General features: G+C 43.3%; 1 protein-coding gene across 14 annotated transcripts in view; it reads right to left on the bottom strand.

Moving 5' to 3' along the window:
- The window catches only part of ZNF532 (zinc finger protein 532), a 72,614-nt gene that overhangs the window by 11,938 nt on the left and 42,552 nt on the right, over window positions 1-18,124 (bottom strand). For all 14 annotated transcript variants that reach the window (XM_034442447.2, XM_087885614.1, XM_034442452.2 and 11 more), the window contains 4 exons: window positions 13,294-13,475; window positions 9,979-10,155; window positions 2,970-3,132; window positions 1,465-1,743 (listed from right to left, as the gene is read on the bottom strand). In XM_034442447.2, the coding sequence (XP_034298338.2) occupies window positions 1,465-1,743; window positions 2,970-3,132; window positions 9,979-10,155; window positions 13,294-13,475 (801 nt within the window). The remainder of the gene's footprint in view (window positions 1-1,464; window positions 1,744-2,969; window positions 3,133-9,978; window positions 10,156-13,293; window positions 13,476-18,124) is intronic.

The following is an 18,124-nucleotide window of genomic DNA, read 5'->3' as shown; positions in this document are numbered from 1 at the left end:
ATATTTATGGACCATTGCAGCATCCCTTTGGTCACATGATTCAAATCTGGATGCTTGGCAACTGATTCATATTTATGACGGCTGCAGTGTCCCGGGATCAGGCGATCTCCTTTTGTGACCTTCTGATAAGCAGTCAACGGGGAAGCCAGTTTCACTTAACAACCGTGTTACTAACTCAACAACCTCAGGTGATTCACTTAACGACTGTGGCAAGAAAAATCGTAAAACTCACTTAACAAATGTCTCACTTAACAATATAAATTTTGGCTTCCCCATTGACTTGGCTTGTCAGAACATCATAAAAAGTGATCACATGACCCTGGGACACTGGAGCCATCATAAATCCATGGCAGTTGCCAAGTGTCCAAATTCTGATCACCTGACTATGGGGATGCTGCAACGGTCATAAGTGTGAAAAAATGGTCATTAAGCCATTTTTTCCAGTGCCGTTGTAGCTTCAAACCGTCACTAAACGATCTGTTGTCGGTTGAGACTACTTGTAGAGCTCACAAATAGAAGGATGTAAGAGCTACAACTTATTAGCACTTACGATGTTACCTAGTTTGGTGTTGTGGCCCACCAGCGGCCAGCAGAGCTGGTAGCAGATTCAGACAGTGAGGAGGTTGGGGAGGAACATGGGCCAGTCTTGGAGTTTGGAGAAGGCTCTGACGAGGGCTCTGCGTCAGAGGCAGAGATGGGGCCAGGGCCATATGAATCCAAGACCTCAGTGCTTTCCGTCGTGCCCTTAAAACCCATTTTTTCAAGCAAGCCGGGCTGGCTTAAGAAGAAATTTTTAAATGTTTTAATTGGTAGTGAGTTTTAATTGGGCCAAATTTATATATCTTTTAATTGTTTTTTAATATTTGTACTGCATGTTTTTTAATTCTGGCTGTACACCGCCCTGAGTCCTCAGGGAGAAGGGCGGTATAGAAATTCAAAAATAAATAAATAAATAAATATGACAGATATCAGCTGCTTTCAGAGTCAGATATCAGTGAAGCAGATGAATAGCTGGAGCCTGTTCCCAGTGTGCGCATGCGCAGAGCTGCCAGGAGAAGGGGACAGCTAAGGAACAAGGGTCAACTTGGGAGTAAGGCCACAGGTGGGCAATGAAGGGCCCCTCCCATAGAGAATAAAAGAGGAGCGAAAGGGGAGGGGTGTTTGCAGGAGACAATTAGTTCATTCCTGCATTCTTGACAAATATTGTGGCATCTGAAAGATATCGGCCTGGCCACTCTCCAAGCCTGATAAAGGTCAGTAATTGTGAACTATCTTGAAAGACTGTGGGAGAGGAAAGACTTTGCTGGAGGGGAATTCACTGTAAATTAAATGAAAGGGGTTTATCGGGACGAGGACTCGGCTTCGTGCTGCTGGGGAAGCCTAGATCAAAATATTTGTGTATTCAAAAGTCTGCAAGAAAACAAGCACGCTCAGAGAACAACCCAGGATCCCACAACAACTTACTTTTCCGTGCTCTTTCCTCATGTGGGATATATAAACATCTCTCTGAGTAAACAGCCGATCACATTCCCAGCATGTCCAGCCAGGATTAGACCCTTTTTTGGGCTCTGCCTTCTTCACAGTAGTCGGGGAATTCTTCTCGGCTTTATCCGTCCCATTGATGGATTTCGAGTCCTCTTTATTGTGGCTGACTGAGTTCTGGATGGAAGGCTTTGTACTCAACGGCAAATTGATACCGAGGTTCGGTGGCCCTTCAACGCTTTTCAACGTCCCGTGCATGGACTGTGGAAGGAGGAAAGGAAGGCCATTAGATTGTATCTGCTAATTAGAGCAGGGGTCTCCAACCTTGCCAAATTTAAGACTTGTGGACCAACTCCCAGAATTCCTCAGCCAGCAAAGCTGGCAGAAGAATTCTGGGAGTTGAAGTCCACAAGTCTTAAAAGTCCACAAGCTTTGCTGGGTGAGGAATTCTGGGAGTTGAAGTCCACAGGTCTTAAAGTTGGCAAGATTGGAGACCCCTGATTTAGAGGGAATGGAATATTCAAGATTCAAGCGAGCTTTTTTTTATTATTGTTATGGGCTTGTGTGCAAAAAGTTGGGCATTCAATCAATCTCATGTGACAATTAATCACATGAGACTTTGTGTGAGAACACTGAAATATTACACAAGATTTGCATAAGGTCTTCTAATATCATGGTATATAGGATCATCAAAATCATGACACTAAATTGTCTCTGAGGTGTCACACCATTTGAATTTTTGAAGTCAAAGGCATTCAGGGCTTGAAAAAAAAATCACAAATTTCAGGTTCAAATTTTCACAAACAGTGCATTAGTGGTTGACATAGTAATGAAGAGGGACCTTCATCCTTTTTATCTAAAACAGGGGTGTTAAACTCAAGGCCCAGGGTCCGGATCTTGCCCATGGGGTCCTTATATTTGGCCCGCGGGGCTGCCCTAGAAACAGCAAAGGATCAGTCCGCAGTGCCTCTGCCAGCAAAAATGGAGCTTGAGAGGGCTACTGGGCTTCATTTTTGGCTGCAATGGCCTGCTGCTGCCCTTTGCCAGCAAAAATGGAGCTCAGAGGGGCCGCATGCGCCTCCCCTGAGCTTAATTTTCACTGGCAGAGTGTGGCAGGAGCCTGGGGAGGCTAAAAACGGAACTTGGAAGCCCATTTTCGCTGGCAGAGCACGGCAGGAGCCTGTCGTGCCTGAAAATGGAGCTCAGCAGCCTGTTTTTGCTGGCAGAGCGCTTGGGCCACCAGACACCCCTGAACGAGTGACATCCAGCTGGCCACACCCACCCTGGCCCCCGAGGTCAAACACAACCCTGATGTGGCCCTCAATGAAATCGACACCCCTGATCTAAATGTACTGCTAAATTCAGGTGTTTGCTGAGTATCCCCCACCTATTGACATCTACTCTTAATAACTTCCCTATAATTAATTATCATCCCTGATTGTTTTATGCAATAGGGCTGCTTCCAAGTAAAACCGGATGACTTGTACCTTGATATGATCCATCATGAGTTGTTTCTGTGCATACAAAAGCGAGCAGTCCGGACACTTGAAGACAGATACTTTCTGGTTTTCAATGTGCTGGTCAAAGTGACGATACAGCAATGGCTGCAGGGTAAACACTGTGTCGCACATGGAACATTTGTATATTATTCTAAAAACCAAAGAGAGTTGAGGAAGTAATGACTGTTCATTGCAGTCATTTAGTTCATAGCATGACTAAGCGAAAAGTGTTATTGGAACAACAATAAAAAAACACATTCAACATTGTACAGTATATTCTTTGCCCTCAAATCGATGTATTACAATTTATTCGGATGCATTTCTCCAAGTAAGAGATACTTAAGGAATATTTGGATATGACCCAAATCTTCTCACTCGTGGCTTGTTACAGTATATTAGGATTCATACTGACAGAAATTCACTTGGCCTCCAGAGTTGGAGAAATTCATGGAGGAAGAATGGAACCCCACCTTTCACTCCTGCCTCAGTATGGACCCTAACTTCTGTATGTTAGTAATAGCATTTTAGGCTTATGTACTGCCCCATAGCACTTTACAGCACTCTCTGGGAGGTTCACAATGTAGAAGTATTATTTGCATATTGACCCCCAACAATCTGGGTCCTAATTTTACCAATCTAGGAAGGATGGAAGGCTGAGTCAACGTTGAGCCCATCAGGATCAAACTCATGTTTGTCTGCAATAATGCAGTTTAACCACTGCGCCACCAAGGCTCCATATTAGCTCCATAAATACACAGCTGTACTCAGACAGACATTCCTTACAGGTCTTTCAACTCACATACAAAGGCCAGGAACATGTCCGGACGGACACAGTGATGTTGGTTATGAGGCTAACAAGTGTGACCTATTCCCTGCATTATAAATTCATTTTAAGGAAGTTTCCGTGACATTCAAAGAGCCTCAATGTGGATTGCCAGAGGCAACAAAGCAGAAACTGTTTTGCTGTTAATCAGGAGGTGTCATCAGCCATTTACCATTAAGGCGCAGACTGATATTTTGCCTGAATCAACCTCTGAAACAGGCGTGGTTCCTCAGGCAAAACATTTCTACAAGGTCAAGAACTATCAAAAGTATTGTGAGGGTTCCAGCAAACATTTTTTCTTTTCTTTTCCAAACCCTAAGTTTTTGTTTTTTGTTTTTAAATGAAAAAGCATTCTAAGTCAAGGGGTCCCCAACCCCTGGTCAGTGGCCAGGACCGGCCCATGGCATGTCAGAAACCGGTCCATGCAAACAAGGGAAGTCCCATCTGCGGGATGCAGGCAGCATGCAAAACCACACCCAGCCACTTCTAACTGAAGAAATAGATTCTAGTTACTCAAAATGTTACCATCATTTTAAAGTCGCTTTTGATATCATAAAGGCTATCACTTCTTTGGCCTACAGAAATATGGGCTTCCTTTATCACACTCAGGTTCAGGGGCTTTTGGGTCCACACTATTACTAGTTTTTAAATGTCTTTGTTAGCATTTAATTCACTTCCTTTGAACAGGAACTGATGTCTAGGGGCATCCGTGAGACAGTAGTAGTAGCAAAAGCAATCAAGATGATAGCTCCCACTGTGAGCTGTGTGTTTTCTATGTGTATAAAAATGGCTGGCTGGGGAATTCTGGGAGTTGAAGTCCACAAGTCTTTAAGGTTCCATTCCCCACTATCCTGTCAGAGCTGAAGAAGCTTCTTAGATGAGAAGCGAAATGTCTTCAAAAAAAAAAAAAACAAGGAAGTCCAGTTGCCTCCTGAAAAAACACCTTTGGGAAGTCTTAAAGTTCGAAATTCCTGCTCTAAAGAATGTCATTTGTCTTCCAGGCACAGCCATTTCCTGTTCTTTGGTTTGGTAGTTGCCACCTGTGTAATTCAGGATTATCTTTCTCTTCGGTCCAGTGATTTGGCCATAACAGAATTTCCGTCTTTCTACCTACTCTCCAATTACAACTGCAGCTAATAGCTAAGCCAGGGATGGGGAGTGGGGAACAAGGGTAAACACTCCCTTAACTGATTCAGCAGGATATAAAATAGTTCACTGGAAGTTAACTCCTGCATTATGATGAAAACATAACCCAAAATGTCAGAGCCAAATGTCAATTTTAAAAGGGCATCCATACCCAACTGAAAAGGAAGTAACAATTCTGATTTAACAGAAATTCTCTCAAAATAAAATAATAAAATAAAATAAAATAAAATGGAGACCCTGAGCTTGTTGATTGAAAGGTCGGCAGTTCAGCGGTTCGAATCCCTAGTGCCACATAACGGGGAGAGCTCCCGTTACTTGTCCCAGCTTCTGCCAATCTAGCAGTTCGAAAACAAGTAAAAAATGCAAGTAGAAAAATAGGGACCACTTTTGGTGGGAAGGTAACAGCATTCTGTGCGCCTTTGGCGTTTAGTCATGTCGGCCACATGACCATGGAGACTTCTTTGGACAGCGCTGGCTCTTCGGCTTTGAAACGGAGATGAAAACCACCCCCTAGAGTCGGGAACAATAGCACATATGTGCGAGGGGAACCTTTACCTTTACCTATGCATTGCCCTGAACCAGAATCGAAGAATATTTAGTGCAACTCCCCAAAATTGGTTTTTTTTCCATCCAAAATAATTTTCAACTTTCCCATTTGTAGAATCTAAAATGGAGGGGGGAAAAAAATCTTCCAATTCAGAATTCAAATTCAATTTTTTTTAGCTAGAGGTGGATTGCTCCAACCTTGCAAGAGGAGCTTATTTTCAACTCAAAATATCTTATACATCTTATGTTACAATTGCATTGTCTAAAACAATGTTTCTCAACCTTGGAAGCTTGAAGATGAGTGGATTTCAACTCCCAGAATCCCCCAGCCAGCAGCGCTGGCTGGGGGATTCTGGGAGTTGAAGTCCACTCATCTTCAAGCTACCAAGGTTGAGAAACACTAGTCTAAAAGGCACAGCCTGCTCCCTTCAGCTCTAGCAGTATGAATTACAGATTTTCCTCAACGTAGTAACATTTACTAAGTTCATTTCACTTGGTATGCTAAGAACCGGAAGCTTTGGGGTTTTTTAGATAGTTTTTCAAATTCTATTTTAAGGGGATCTGGGAGGAGGGTGGTTTCCAATGTAAATAATGAGGCTGGGGAGCCTCCCGGGAGGGGGGTGGGTTGTATGGGTTCAGGGATTAACCCGCGAGGGACAGGGTCTAGTCCATCTGAAGAGCACGGCGGAGGAGATGCAGAATCTGGGGCCAAGGAGAGGGTTAGAGCTTGTGCTGTTGATAGACATTACATCAGTACTGTAGGTGGGAGGGGCAGATATGGCGGGAGTAGGGGGCCACATCAAGTTGCGGGAGTGCGCGCTCGCTGTCTTCAAGCGGTGGCACGCTCCGGCACCCAATGCTCTTCTCGTTCCCCAGGTGGCACAGACCCTCAGGCCCTGGGCCTTCGGCTGATGCTATGCAATGCCAGGTCCGTGGTAAATAAAGCCCCCCTCATTTGTGATCTTGTTCAGGAGGGGGGAGCGGACCTGGTGGGTATTACGGAGACCTGGTTGGGCCAGGAGGGGGGAGTCCCTCTCATAGAGATGTGCCCACCCGGTTTCCGGGCATTTCATCAGCCAAGGTCACAGGGAAGGGGCGGGGGGGGTGGCAGTTATCATTAAAGAGGGTCTTAGTCCGAGGGAGGCCACTGTTCCTCAGACGGCCGGATGTGAGTCCCTCCTTGTGAAGTGGGGTCATGGGGTGCAGATGGGCCTGCTGGTTACATACCTGGCTCCCTGCCACGTGGCAGCGGCCTTGCCTGAACTACTCGTTATAGCCACGGTGGTGATTGATACCCCTAGACTTATGGTCATGGGGGACTTCAACCTGCCATCCGTCGGTGAGGCATCTGAGGTGGCTCAGGAGTTCATGGCTTCCATGACGGCCATGGACCTAACCCAATTAGTTCATGGCCCTACTCACATGGGGGGAAACACGCTGGACCTGGTTTTTGTCTCTGGTCAGTGGCTGAGTGGTCTCGAGATAGGGGATATAGCGATCGAGCCCTTGTCATGGTCAGATCACTCCTTCCTTCGCTTTGACCTTCGAACCACCACACCCCGCCGCAGGGAGGCGGAACCGATGAGGTGGTTCCGCCCCAGGCGCCTGATGGACCCGGATAGGTTCCAGAGGGAGCTTGGGCCATTTCCTGAGGCTCTGGCACACGGCTCGACTGAAGACCTAGTGGCTGTCTGGGATAGGGCGGCTGCTGGAGCTTTGGACCGGGTCGTGCCTTTGCGGCCTCTGACCCGGCGTCGATCTCACCTGGCTCCCTGGTTCACCGAGGAGCTGAGGGAGATGAAACGCCGGAAAAGACGCCTGGAGAGCAGTTGGAGGGCCAGCTGTTCTGAATCTGACCGAACACTGGTAAGGTCTCATATTAAGACCTACCTGGTGGCAATAAAAGCGGCAAAGTGTAACTATTTTTCCGCTCTTATTGCGTCATCAGATAATCGCCCGGCCGCCCTGTTTAGGGTGACCCGCTCCCTGCTCCACCAGGAAGCGCGGGAGGACCCCTTGGAGGGTAGAGCCGAGGACTTTGTACAATATCTGTATGACAAAATCGCTCAGATTCGGGAAAATTTGGACTCTGACTGGGTAGATTCGGGAGGGAGGATGGAGGCAAGTCTTGAGAATATTATCTGGGAAGAGTTTGATTCTGTGACTCCGGAAAACGTGGACAAGATACTGGGCAGACAAAGCGCAGCCACATGTTTATTGGACCCGTGTCCCTCCTGGCTGGTGCTGGCCTCTCGGGAGGTTACACGAGGCTGGCTCCAGGGGATTATAAATGCTTCCTTGAGAGAGGGTGTCTTCCCTGCCGCCTTGAAGGAGACGGTGGTGAGGCCTCTCCTCAAGAAGCCTTCCCTGGACCCAGCAGTGTTGGCTAATTACCGTCCAGTCTCCAACCTTCGCTTCGTTGCGAAGGTTGTTGAGAGTGTGGTAGCACGACAGCTTCCTCAGTACTTGGATGAATCGGCTTATCTAGATCCGTTCCAGTCGGGCTTCAGGCCTGGATACAGCACAGAAACGGCATTGGTCGCATTGGTAGATGATCTCTGGAGGGCCCGGGACAGGGGTTGTTCCTCTATCCTGGTCCTATTAGACCTCTCAGCAGCTTTTGATACCATCGACCATGGTATCATGCTGCACCGGTTGGAAGAGTTAGGGGTGGGAGGCACCGTGTTGCGGTGGTTCTCCTCCTTTCTATCTGATCGGTCGCAGTCTGTGTTGACAGGGGGGCAGAGGTCGACCCCGAGGCCCCTTGTATGTGAGGTGCCACAGGGGTCGGTTCTCTCACCCCTTCTGTTCAACATTTATGTGAAGCCGCTGGGTGAGATCATCTGTGGTTTTGGGGTGAAGTATCATCAGTATGCTGATGATACTCAGCTATACATCTCCACCCCGGACCACCCCAATGATGCCCTTAAAGTGATGTCCCAGTGCCTGGAGGCTGTACGGATCTGGATGGGGAGGAACAGACTCAGGCTCAACCCATCCAAGACCGAGTGGCTGTGGTTTCCAACATCCCGATATAGTCAATTGGTGCCATCACTGACTATTGGGGATGAGTCTTTGCCCCCCACGGAGAGGGTTCGCAACTTAGGCGTCCTCTTGGACTCACGGCTGTCTTTAGAAGAACACTTGACGGCTGTGGCTGGGAGGTCTTTTTATCAGGTTCGCCTGATTCGCCAGTTGCGTCCCTTTCTGGATCGGGACTCGTTAAAAACGGTCACTCATGCCCTCGTCACTTCACGCCTGGACTACTGTAATGCTCTCTACATGGGGCTCCCCTTGAAGAGCACCCGGAGGCTCTAGCTGGTCCAGAATGCGGCCGCGCGGGTAGTTATGGGAGCAGCATGGCGCTCCCATGTGGCTCCCCTCCTGCGCGAGCTGCACTGGCTCCCTGTGGTCTTCCGGGTGCGCTTCAAGGTCTTAGTTACCACCTTTAGAGCGCTCCATGGCTTAGGACCGGGGTACTTACGAGACCGCCTTCTGCCACCAATAGCCTCTCACCGCCCAGTACGCGCCCATAGAGAGGGGCTTCTCAGGGTGCCGTCAGCCAAACAATGTCGACTGGCGACCCCCAGGGGGAGAGCCTTCTCTGTGAGGGCACCCACCATCTGGAACGAGCTCCCCCCAGAGATACAGAAGATTCCGGATCTGCGCACTTTCCGCCGTGCCCTCAAAACATTCCTGTTTCAGCAGGCCGGCCTGGCCTAACTTTCCCTTTGTATTGCTTTTTGATTTTATTTTAAACTGGGATGTCTTGAATTATCTAGGACCAGAATGTTTAGTATATTTTAATTGGTTTTTTATTATTAACGTTTGTATTACATGTATTTTTATCGTTCGCTGTTCACCGCCCTGAGTCCCTTAGGAATAGGGCGGTATATAAATTTAATAAATAAATAAATAAATAAATAAATAAATAAATAAATAAATAAATAAATAAATAAATAAATAAATAAACCATTCTAAGTTACAACAGCACTGAAAAAAGTGCCTTGCCACCATTTTTCACACTTAGGACCTTTTGCAGCAGCCCCATGATCATGTGATTAAAATTCAGACAGTTGCTTGGCAACTGACTCATATTTATGACCGTTGCTTTGTCCCAAGGTCATGTGATCTCCTTTTGCGACCTTCTGACAAGCAAAGTCAATGGGGGAAACAGATTCACTTAACCACCATGCTGCTAACTTATCAACTGCGGTGATTCACTTAACAACTGTGGCAAGAAAGGTCATCAAATGGAGCAAAACTGACTTGACAACTGGCTCACTTAAGCACGAGAAATTTCAGGTTCAATTATGGTTATAAATCGAGGTCTATCTATATTAAGTGCTTTTGCCTTTTCCTGCTTCTCAAATGGCTTGGGGGTGGGGACCATTTTATACAGGATGTACTTCTTAAGAGAATAAGCACACTGTCTCATCTGAGCTTCAATAATTTCTGGAATTTGACAAGAAGGATACTTACTTGGGCTCTCCTATTTTGATTCCAGGATGTTGGGTATAGGCATGGGAATGGGTGCTGGGTGCTGATTTGAATGCCATTGGGCAAATAGGACACTTGTAGAAGACTTCACAATGAGAACCTTGAATATGGGACTTGAGTGCAGCCACGTCAGAATATACCACGTTGCAATGGACACAGCTGTAAGAAAAATAAGAGAGCCTTGCTGGATGTACTGGCCAGGACAGAGGTTATAAACGATATTGCAAAATTCGTCTACCTAGATTTCTAACTGGGCACATTAAACAGAAACAGAAAAGCAAGCATGAATTCCTCAATAAAGACTGGAAAAGATTCTTATTGTAGTTGAATGGAAAGCAACGAGTGATGGAGTAGGGCAAAACCCAAAGGTGCTTTTTTTCAAGAGGCAACTGGGCTTTCTTTGTTTTTCCTTGAAGACATTTCGCTTCTCATCCAAGAAGCTTTGGTAGTACAGTGGTTTAGAGCACCCTGTCATTAACGCAGCTGCCTGCAATTACTGCAGGTTCGAACCTTACCAGGCTCAAGGTTGACTCAGCCTTCCATCCTTTCTAAGGTAGGTTAAATGAGGGCCCAGTTTGTGGGGGCAATAAGCTGACTTTGTATAAATATACAAAAGTATGAAGGCTATTGCTTAATGCATTGTAAGCCGCCCTCAGTCTCCGGAGAAGGGCGGCATATAAATCAAATTAAAAAAAAAAAAAAAGCTTCTTCACTTCTTCACAATTGAAGAAGCTTTTTGGATGAGAAGCGAAACATCAAGGAAAAAAAGAAAGAAAGTCCAGTCGCTTCTTGGAAAAAAAACACTTTTGCGACAACCATGACTTGGATGATTTGAAAATCTCCAGAGATGAATATGGCCAGAGTTTTTACCTTCCTAAAATAATAGGCCACCATGAAACACAGTTCTGAGTACAGAGACATCCTGGAAGTGAAACTAATTCACAATGAATACTAATTTTTAAAAGATCTGCAATTGCCTTTCCAGCAGTACAAAAGAAGAGACAGCCAAGGCATCTGCTCTTTGGCAGCTGTATGACCTGGGAGAAGTTCCCTAACATTCCTTGTGAGGGTGTAAAGACACAGCTGGGTGACCGAGGACACGCGTGATGAGAGGTTTGATGAGAGAATCCATAGCAGTAAGGAAAAAGTCACATATCTCAGGCCTCCTAGGACATGTGCTCTGTTGGTTTTAAATATTGCTATTTGGCTTTATATCTGACAGCAGGGCACAGCTAATAAAAATGATTACAACTTAATAAATACAATATTGAAAATAAATATAGTAGAATTTAAAAGGGGGAGGGAAAAAAAATAAGATAGTACATCTTTCCTTTCATATCAGGAAACTTCTTTTCGAAATTCTGAGCTATTCCCACATGATATTAAACTATGGCTTAGATTTCTTTTTTAATTTAGAGTTTGGCAAAATAAAGTATCAGCAAATATATCTGTATCTGTATCTGTATCTGTATCTGTATCTGTATCTGTATCTGTATCTGTATCTGTATCTGTATCTGTATCTATCTATCTATCTATCTATCTATCTATCTATCTATCTATCTATCTATCTATCTATCTATCTATTTATCTATCTATCTATCAATCATCTATCTATGTTTTCCAGAAAATCTTCTCTTATATTTTTTTGAACCTCGAAATAAGCACTTGGCCTTATTTTCGGGGTTTATTATTTTGGGGCGCATGGAGCAAGATGGGGCTCCTCTTGCCGTTTTATCTGATTTCCAGCTCTGTCTCCCTAATCCTAGAGCCAGAGGAAATGGCGGGGATGGCTGCACATGTGTTTAAATATTTTTGGGGAGAGCTTATTTTCAGGGGGGGGGGCTTATTTTAGCGCATGTGCTCAAAAGCCAGATAGATAGATAGATAGATAGATAGATAGATAGATAGATAGATAGATAGAAAGAAAGAAAGAAAGAAAGAAAGAAAGAAAGAAAGAAAGAAAGAAAGAAAGAAAGAAAAAATTGCAATGGGATAGATGTTACAATTGGTTTAGATTCAAACTATGCAAAACTTGTATTCCCTGTACTCAGGATGCAGTATGAGACAATGGAAGCGTCACCATATTTTACGTGATGATCAAGCAAAAACAAACTAGCTTTCATATTTCCCTTTCTTGGCAAGATCAGTCCATATTACACATGGAAAGCTGCTGAACATTTATTCCATCCTGTGTAAAGTAAGGTAGTGAAAACCAGCGGTTCCTCCTACATCAGTGTTTTCAAATTTGGCAACTTTTAAGATATGTGGACTTCAATTCCAGCCAGCATGCCCACCCCTCTTAAAGTTGTGTTTGAGAAATATTGCTTTACCTACTGGAATTATTTGCCTTCTGAGATGCAGACGGCCCTATTTTTATTGCGTGGAAGTTGGAATTGAACACCAAAATTTTCCACAGAGCATCTGGGCAGTGACTTATGATACTTTAGCTCAGTTGGAGAATTGTGATGCTTTACCATCATTTACAATCATCACCTTAAATCTTAAGCAGTGTGTAAAATGCTGTATAATTGTGTAAGTGTAGAGGGCATAGAGGAAGAGCAGGAGGAAGAGTCCAAGGCTGTGATCAAAAAAGCAGCCCCTGGGGCTGTTCCAAGAAACTGACTTGAGTAGACATCTCCCCTCCCCCCCAAATCACTATTTAACAAGCAAAAACGAAAGTTATAAATACAGATAATCCTCGACTTACAACCACAATTGAGCCCAAAATTTCTGTTGTTAAATGAGACATTTGTTAAGTGAGTTTTGCCCCATTTGACAATGTTTCTTGCCACCGTTGTTAAGTGAATCACTGCAGTTGATACGTTACTAACCTGGTTGTTAAGTGAATCTGGCTTCTCATTGACTTTGCTTATCAGAAGGCCTCAAAAGGTGATCCCATGATCCTGCAACGGTCATAAATATGAACCAAGTTGCCAAGCGTCCAAATTTTAATCATGTGATCATGGGGATGCTGCAAAGATCGTAACTCTGAAAAACGGCCGTAAGTCCCTTTTTTTCAGTGCTGTTGTAACTTTGAACAGTCACTAAATGAACTGTTGTAAGTCGAGGACTACCTGTGCAACCTGATCCTCTGTGAGACAGCAGTTAGTTTGATATGGAAGTTAAAAAAATATTTTAGGATGAGAAAAATTCCACATGATGCTCCTACCCCCCTTAATCAGCAAGAGAGAGAGGATCAAGATGTGACAAAGGAGAGGAATATTTCCTTTCCGATCCCAACGGAGTGTGATTTTTGTATATATTTGAATAGTTTTAAATCATCGTCATCATACTAACCGGAATCCAACTCTTCTTGTATAATGCAGGCAATTCTTTGTGACATGAGTTTGGAAGTGGACTGATCTGCAAATGGCCCCACATTCAGGACATGTATATGGAGATTTATGCTGATGTATCCTCTGATGTGATGCAAAACTGCACAAATTTGGAAGCAACATCTGGCAGATACTGCAGGTCTTCTACAGAATTGAAAAAATTGCGACAATCAGCCATTGGACATAGGCACAAATACTCCACAGTACAGAGTCGGTTACGACCTGCCACAAACCTTTGAAAGAAAATCACATTATGAAATACCAGCATTCGAAATAAGAACAATAAAATGGCCATTAGCTACCACTAGCTTGCAACTGACTGACTCTTTGTCCTTTCAAACATCCAGATTAAGAACAATTTGTACATTACAATCAGTAAGATACAAGTGTGTATTCACTTGCCTTCACTTCTTACCCTTTCCTTTTCTACATTCTTTTCTCTCTTCCATTAAGATGAAATTAGATGGTAAATTCCTAGGAACAGATCTCTCTTCTTCTGTTTATATTGCTTCCCTTTGATTGCAACCAATAAAGTGGTATCTACCACTTTGAGGGTTGGGTTCCACTGCTGAATTGCTCTTACTGTCAAGATTTTTTTTTTCTAACGTTCAAGGAGAGTTTGCCTTCTTCTAAGGTAAATCCATTATTTTGCATCCCCCACTGTGGAACTACAGAAAACCTTTCTTGAATTTCTTCTGAGCAACCTTCTTTCAGACATTTGAACAGTCCTATCATTTCCCGCGATAGTTATCTTTTCTTGATATCAAGACTACACGGTTCCTTGAATCTCTCTTCACAGGATTTAGTTTCTGGTCTCCTGATCATCCTCAGATCCCAAAGCTATTCCAAGTTTGTCTGAAATCTTCTCAAAGTCTGGTGTTTACCAAAGCAGAACAGAGTATAATGGCTATTCCTCAAGTTTTAAAATTTCTGTTTCCTAGTAATGCTGTGTTTGCTTTTTTTAGCAGCAGGATCATATTGTGTAAAGGGCTGTGAGGATAACCTTGGGAGATGGGGAGGAGGAGCTCCAGCCTAGGGGTTTCCAAACTTGGCAACTTTAATACAGGTAGTCCTTAACTTACAACAGTTCATTTAATGACTGTTTGAAGTTACAACAGCACTGAAAAAAAGTGACTTATGACCATTTTTCACACTTACAACCGTTGCAGCATCCCCATGGTCATGTGATAAAAATTCAGATGATTGGCAACTAGTTCCTATTTATGACGGTTGCAGCGTCCCGGGGTCACGTGATCATATTTCGCGACCTTCTGATCAGCAAAGTCGATGGGAAAGCCAGATTCACTTTTCAACGATATTACTGATTTAACAACTGCAATGATGCATATAACAACGGTGGCAAGGAAAGTAGTAAAATGGGGCAAAGCTTACTTAACAAATTTCTCACTTAACAACACAAATTTTGGGCTCTAGTGTTGTCGTAAGTTGAGGACTACCTGTACTGGTGGACTTCAACTCACGCATGGCTGGCTGAAGAATCCTGGGAGTTGAAGTCCGCAAGTCTTAAAGTTGCCAAATTTGGAGACCCCTGCCAGACAAGACATATTAGACCAGTGTTCCTCAACCTTGGAAGCTTGAAGATGGGTGGACTTCAACTCCCAGAATCCCCCAGCCAGCGCTGCTGGCTGGGGGATTCTGGGAGTTGAAGTCCACCCATCTTCAAGCTTCCAAGGTTGAGAAACACTGTATTAGACATTTCTTCTATCAGCCCATATAAGAAATAGTAACAGAGACAGCATCAGATACTTTCAACATGCGTGTTCATTTTAAGTGTTCATTTTTCATTTTGTGTTCATTTTACTATTTCAATTCACAATAATCTTTGTTAAGCAAATAGACAGTAATTGGCTTCAGAAAGGACTATCTTTTCTGGAAAGTAAAGGCAGGGAGTGGGAAAGGCCTTTCAGACTTGCAATATACTGTTACAGTACTCTAACCTTACAATGAAGGTAGTGTTAGGACAAATTAAGAGCCTTGGTAGTACAGTGGTCTAAGGCACCCTGTTATTAAGCTGGTTATTAAGACCAGCTGCCTGCAATTACTGCAGGTTCGAATCTCGCCAAGGCTCAAGGTTGACTCAGCCTTCCATCCTTTCTAAGGTAGGTAAATTGAGGACCCAGTTTGTGGGGGCAATAAGCTGACTTTGTATAAATATACAAAAGAATGAAGGCTATTGCTTAACGCATTGTAAGCCGCCCTGAGTCTCCAGAGAAGGGCGGCATATAAATCAAATTTAAAAAAAAAATGGTTTTTTGTTTTTTGTTGGATGACATCCAGCTTGGTTTAGAAAAAAAAGAAAATAGACTTCTTACGGAAAAAGTAAATTCCTCTATGGATTTATAATAATGTACAACATTTTTTTAAAAAAAAATCAGTTTAGAACCTTTTGAATCATTTGCCATAATTGGCAGCGATATTGTAAAGCTGAACTATTCTGAAAAATGATCTAGGCTACAATCAAACTAATGCTGAAACCTGAATTCCCATTTCGACTTGTCCTCTTTTAAATTGAACTTCACTAAACCATACATCCCATCAAAGTATACTGAATTACTATACTTCCAGTATGCTTTAGACTGGAAAAATTGTTTGATTTCCTCTTTGGAAGAATGGTTAACAAAGTTGTAGGAGTAAGAGTGAAGGGCTAGAATAACTTCGCACCTTAAAAATAAAGCTGACCTAGAATTCAATTCAAAATAGAAACCATTTCTAGAATGTAACTTAATATGTGGATTTGTACCTCATCCAAAATGTGGAGTTCTCTGTATACACAGTCTGTAGTATTTTAATTTCATGAGATATTTAAATGAGAATAGACTCTCAATATCAATTCCATTTATTATAGCTTATTTCAATCTGTGATTTATACTATACTGGCCATAGTTCTTTGTATTTATTTTCAGCTCAAAGCTTAACCATCTCCGAAAGTTTCTTAAACTTTTAAAATGAATAATATATTCAACTATTCATTGATAATTAATGATACATTGGAAAACTGAAACCTCCATTATATTTTTAGACCCCCTTATTCCCTTCAATCACTTACTCTTTTCAGAACTCTTTTACTTGTGCTTTTTTACACCCTATCTCTAAAAAAAGGGGAATCTGATAATCTAAACCAGGGGTCCCCAACAGTAGTGAAATCTGAACCGGTTTGCTGGCCGCACCTGCGCCCTGTGCACCAAGCGTGCGCATGTGCAGTACATGCCAAACAGGCACTGCATGCGCACTGTGCACTAAGTGCGCACACGCATATGCAGTATGTGCCAAAAGGAGGCTTGGGAAGGTAAGTAGAACAATGAGGGGGGGATCAGCCTTGGTGGCGCAGCAGACTAAAGTGCTGTTAAGTAACACCAGCTGCCTGTAGTTACTACAAATTCAAATCTCACCAGGCTCAAGGTTGATTCAGCCTTCCATCCTTTCGAGGTAGGTAAAATGAGGACCCGGTTTGTGGGGGCAATAAGTTGACTTTGTATAAAAAAGAACACCATTGGGGGGGGGTGTCAAAAGCCCTACTAAGCAGGTATATACAAAAGTATGAAGGCTATTGCTTAACGCATTGTAAGCCGCCCTGAGTTTCCGGTTTATCTATTGGTTTATCGAACCAATAAATTTAAAATGTTTCTGGGTCATTTTTTTATAACAGTTCCCAACTGATGTACCAAACCAACTTACAGATATGTCTGTTAGATTTTTCCCCCAAAACAAACATTAATGACATGATTCCATGTCATCTATAAAAGAAAGGATGGTGTTGATCTAGTACAGAGAGTCCATTGCTGGGTTGCACTGCATAGGACCAGATGGGCCAATCTCGTCCAGAAGGAGAGTATAAAATGACTAACAGATGGAGGTCTCTGGGCAATAATAAAAAGTACCCAGAACAGCAATGTTAGTTTACAGATTATGGGTGTCTGTATTTCAATGCGGTTCTTTCTGTTTGGATTTGCCATCATGACTCAGTTTTAGAGGGTTCAGAAATTATGATGCAGTTAGGGTGGACGTCATCGACATTCCCCTAATTTCCCATTTATTTTTCATCTTAGACCAGAACTGTTAACATGCCTTAGCTACCTAGCTAGTTGGCTTCTAAGACAACTTTTATTAATAGTGAAAAGGCATTTGGTAGTTTCTGCCTTGAACTTTTTTTTAACCAAAACCAAAAAGAGTTTGTAAAACTTTTCCAGCTGGACGAAACACTTGATGCAGGTATTTCTGCAGAGGAGGGAAGGAAGGAAGGGAATAAAATGGGCAAGATGATGGATGGAATATCACAATGCTAGCCCTACCTACTTTTAACATGCATTCAACGTCAATGCACACAAAAAGGGGTGACGGTTGCATCACGAAGATCCACATCATCTTGCAGATTTTGTCTTCTTTCTGAAGACACACAACAAAAATTTTCCGGGGAGAAGAAAGGATTGTTATCTCCTATCCTTCTTAACCAATCAACTCTCCAGACTTGATAGTTTTATTTAGGAAGGTCTAGCTACAAAAAGGAGAGTGAATATTACCCAGGCTGTCTTTATGAGAGATAGGCGCTCAAGTCAATATCCCCAGTATAGTTGCTTAATGGCTAGGTTGGCAAACAAAAATTTTCATTGAGCTAACGTGGACTAAATAACATATGAACATCACAACCCAGAGAGCCGTGGCCAGGAAAGTTAATTTTAATCCAAAGATGCCCTGGGTTTAATTGGGGTCAGTCATGTTGTCCAAGCCATAACCCAATGGTTTTAAAATCCCAACTAAATCACTCTAAGATGGAG

Source organism: Pantherophis guttatus, chromosome 2, assembly GCF_059756535.1.
Source record: "Pantherophis guttatus breed Tessera chromosome 2, ASM5975653v1, whole genome shotgun sequence".
In the NCBI taxonomy this organism is placed as follows: Eukaryota; Metazoa; Chordata; class Lepidosauria; order Squamata; family Colubridae; genus Pantherophis; species Pantherophis guttatus.
This window is presented reverse-complemented; position numbering and strand designations above follow the sequence as displayed.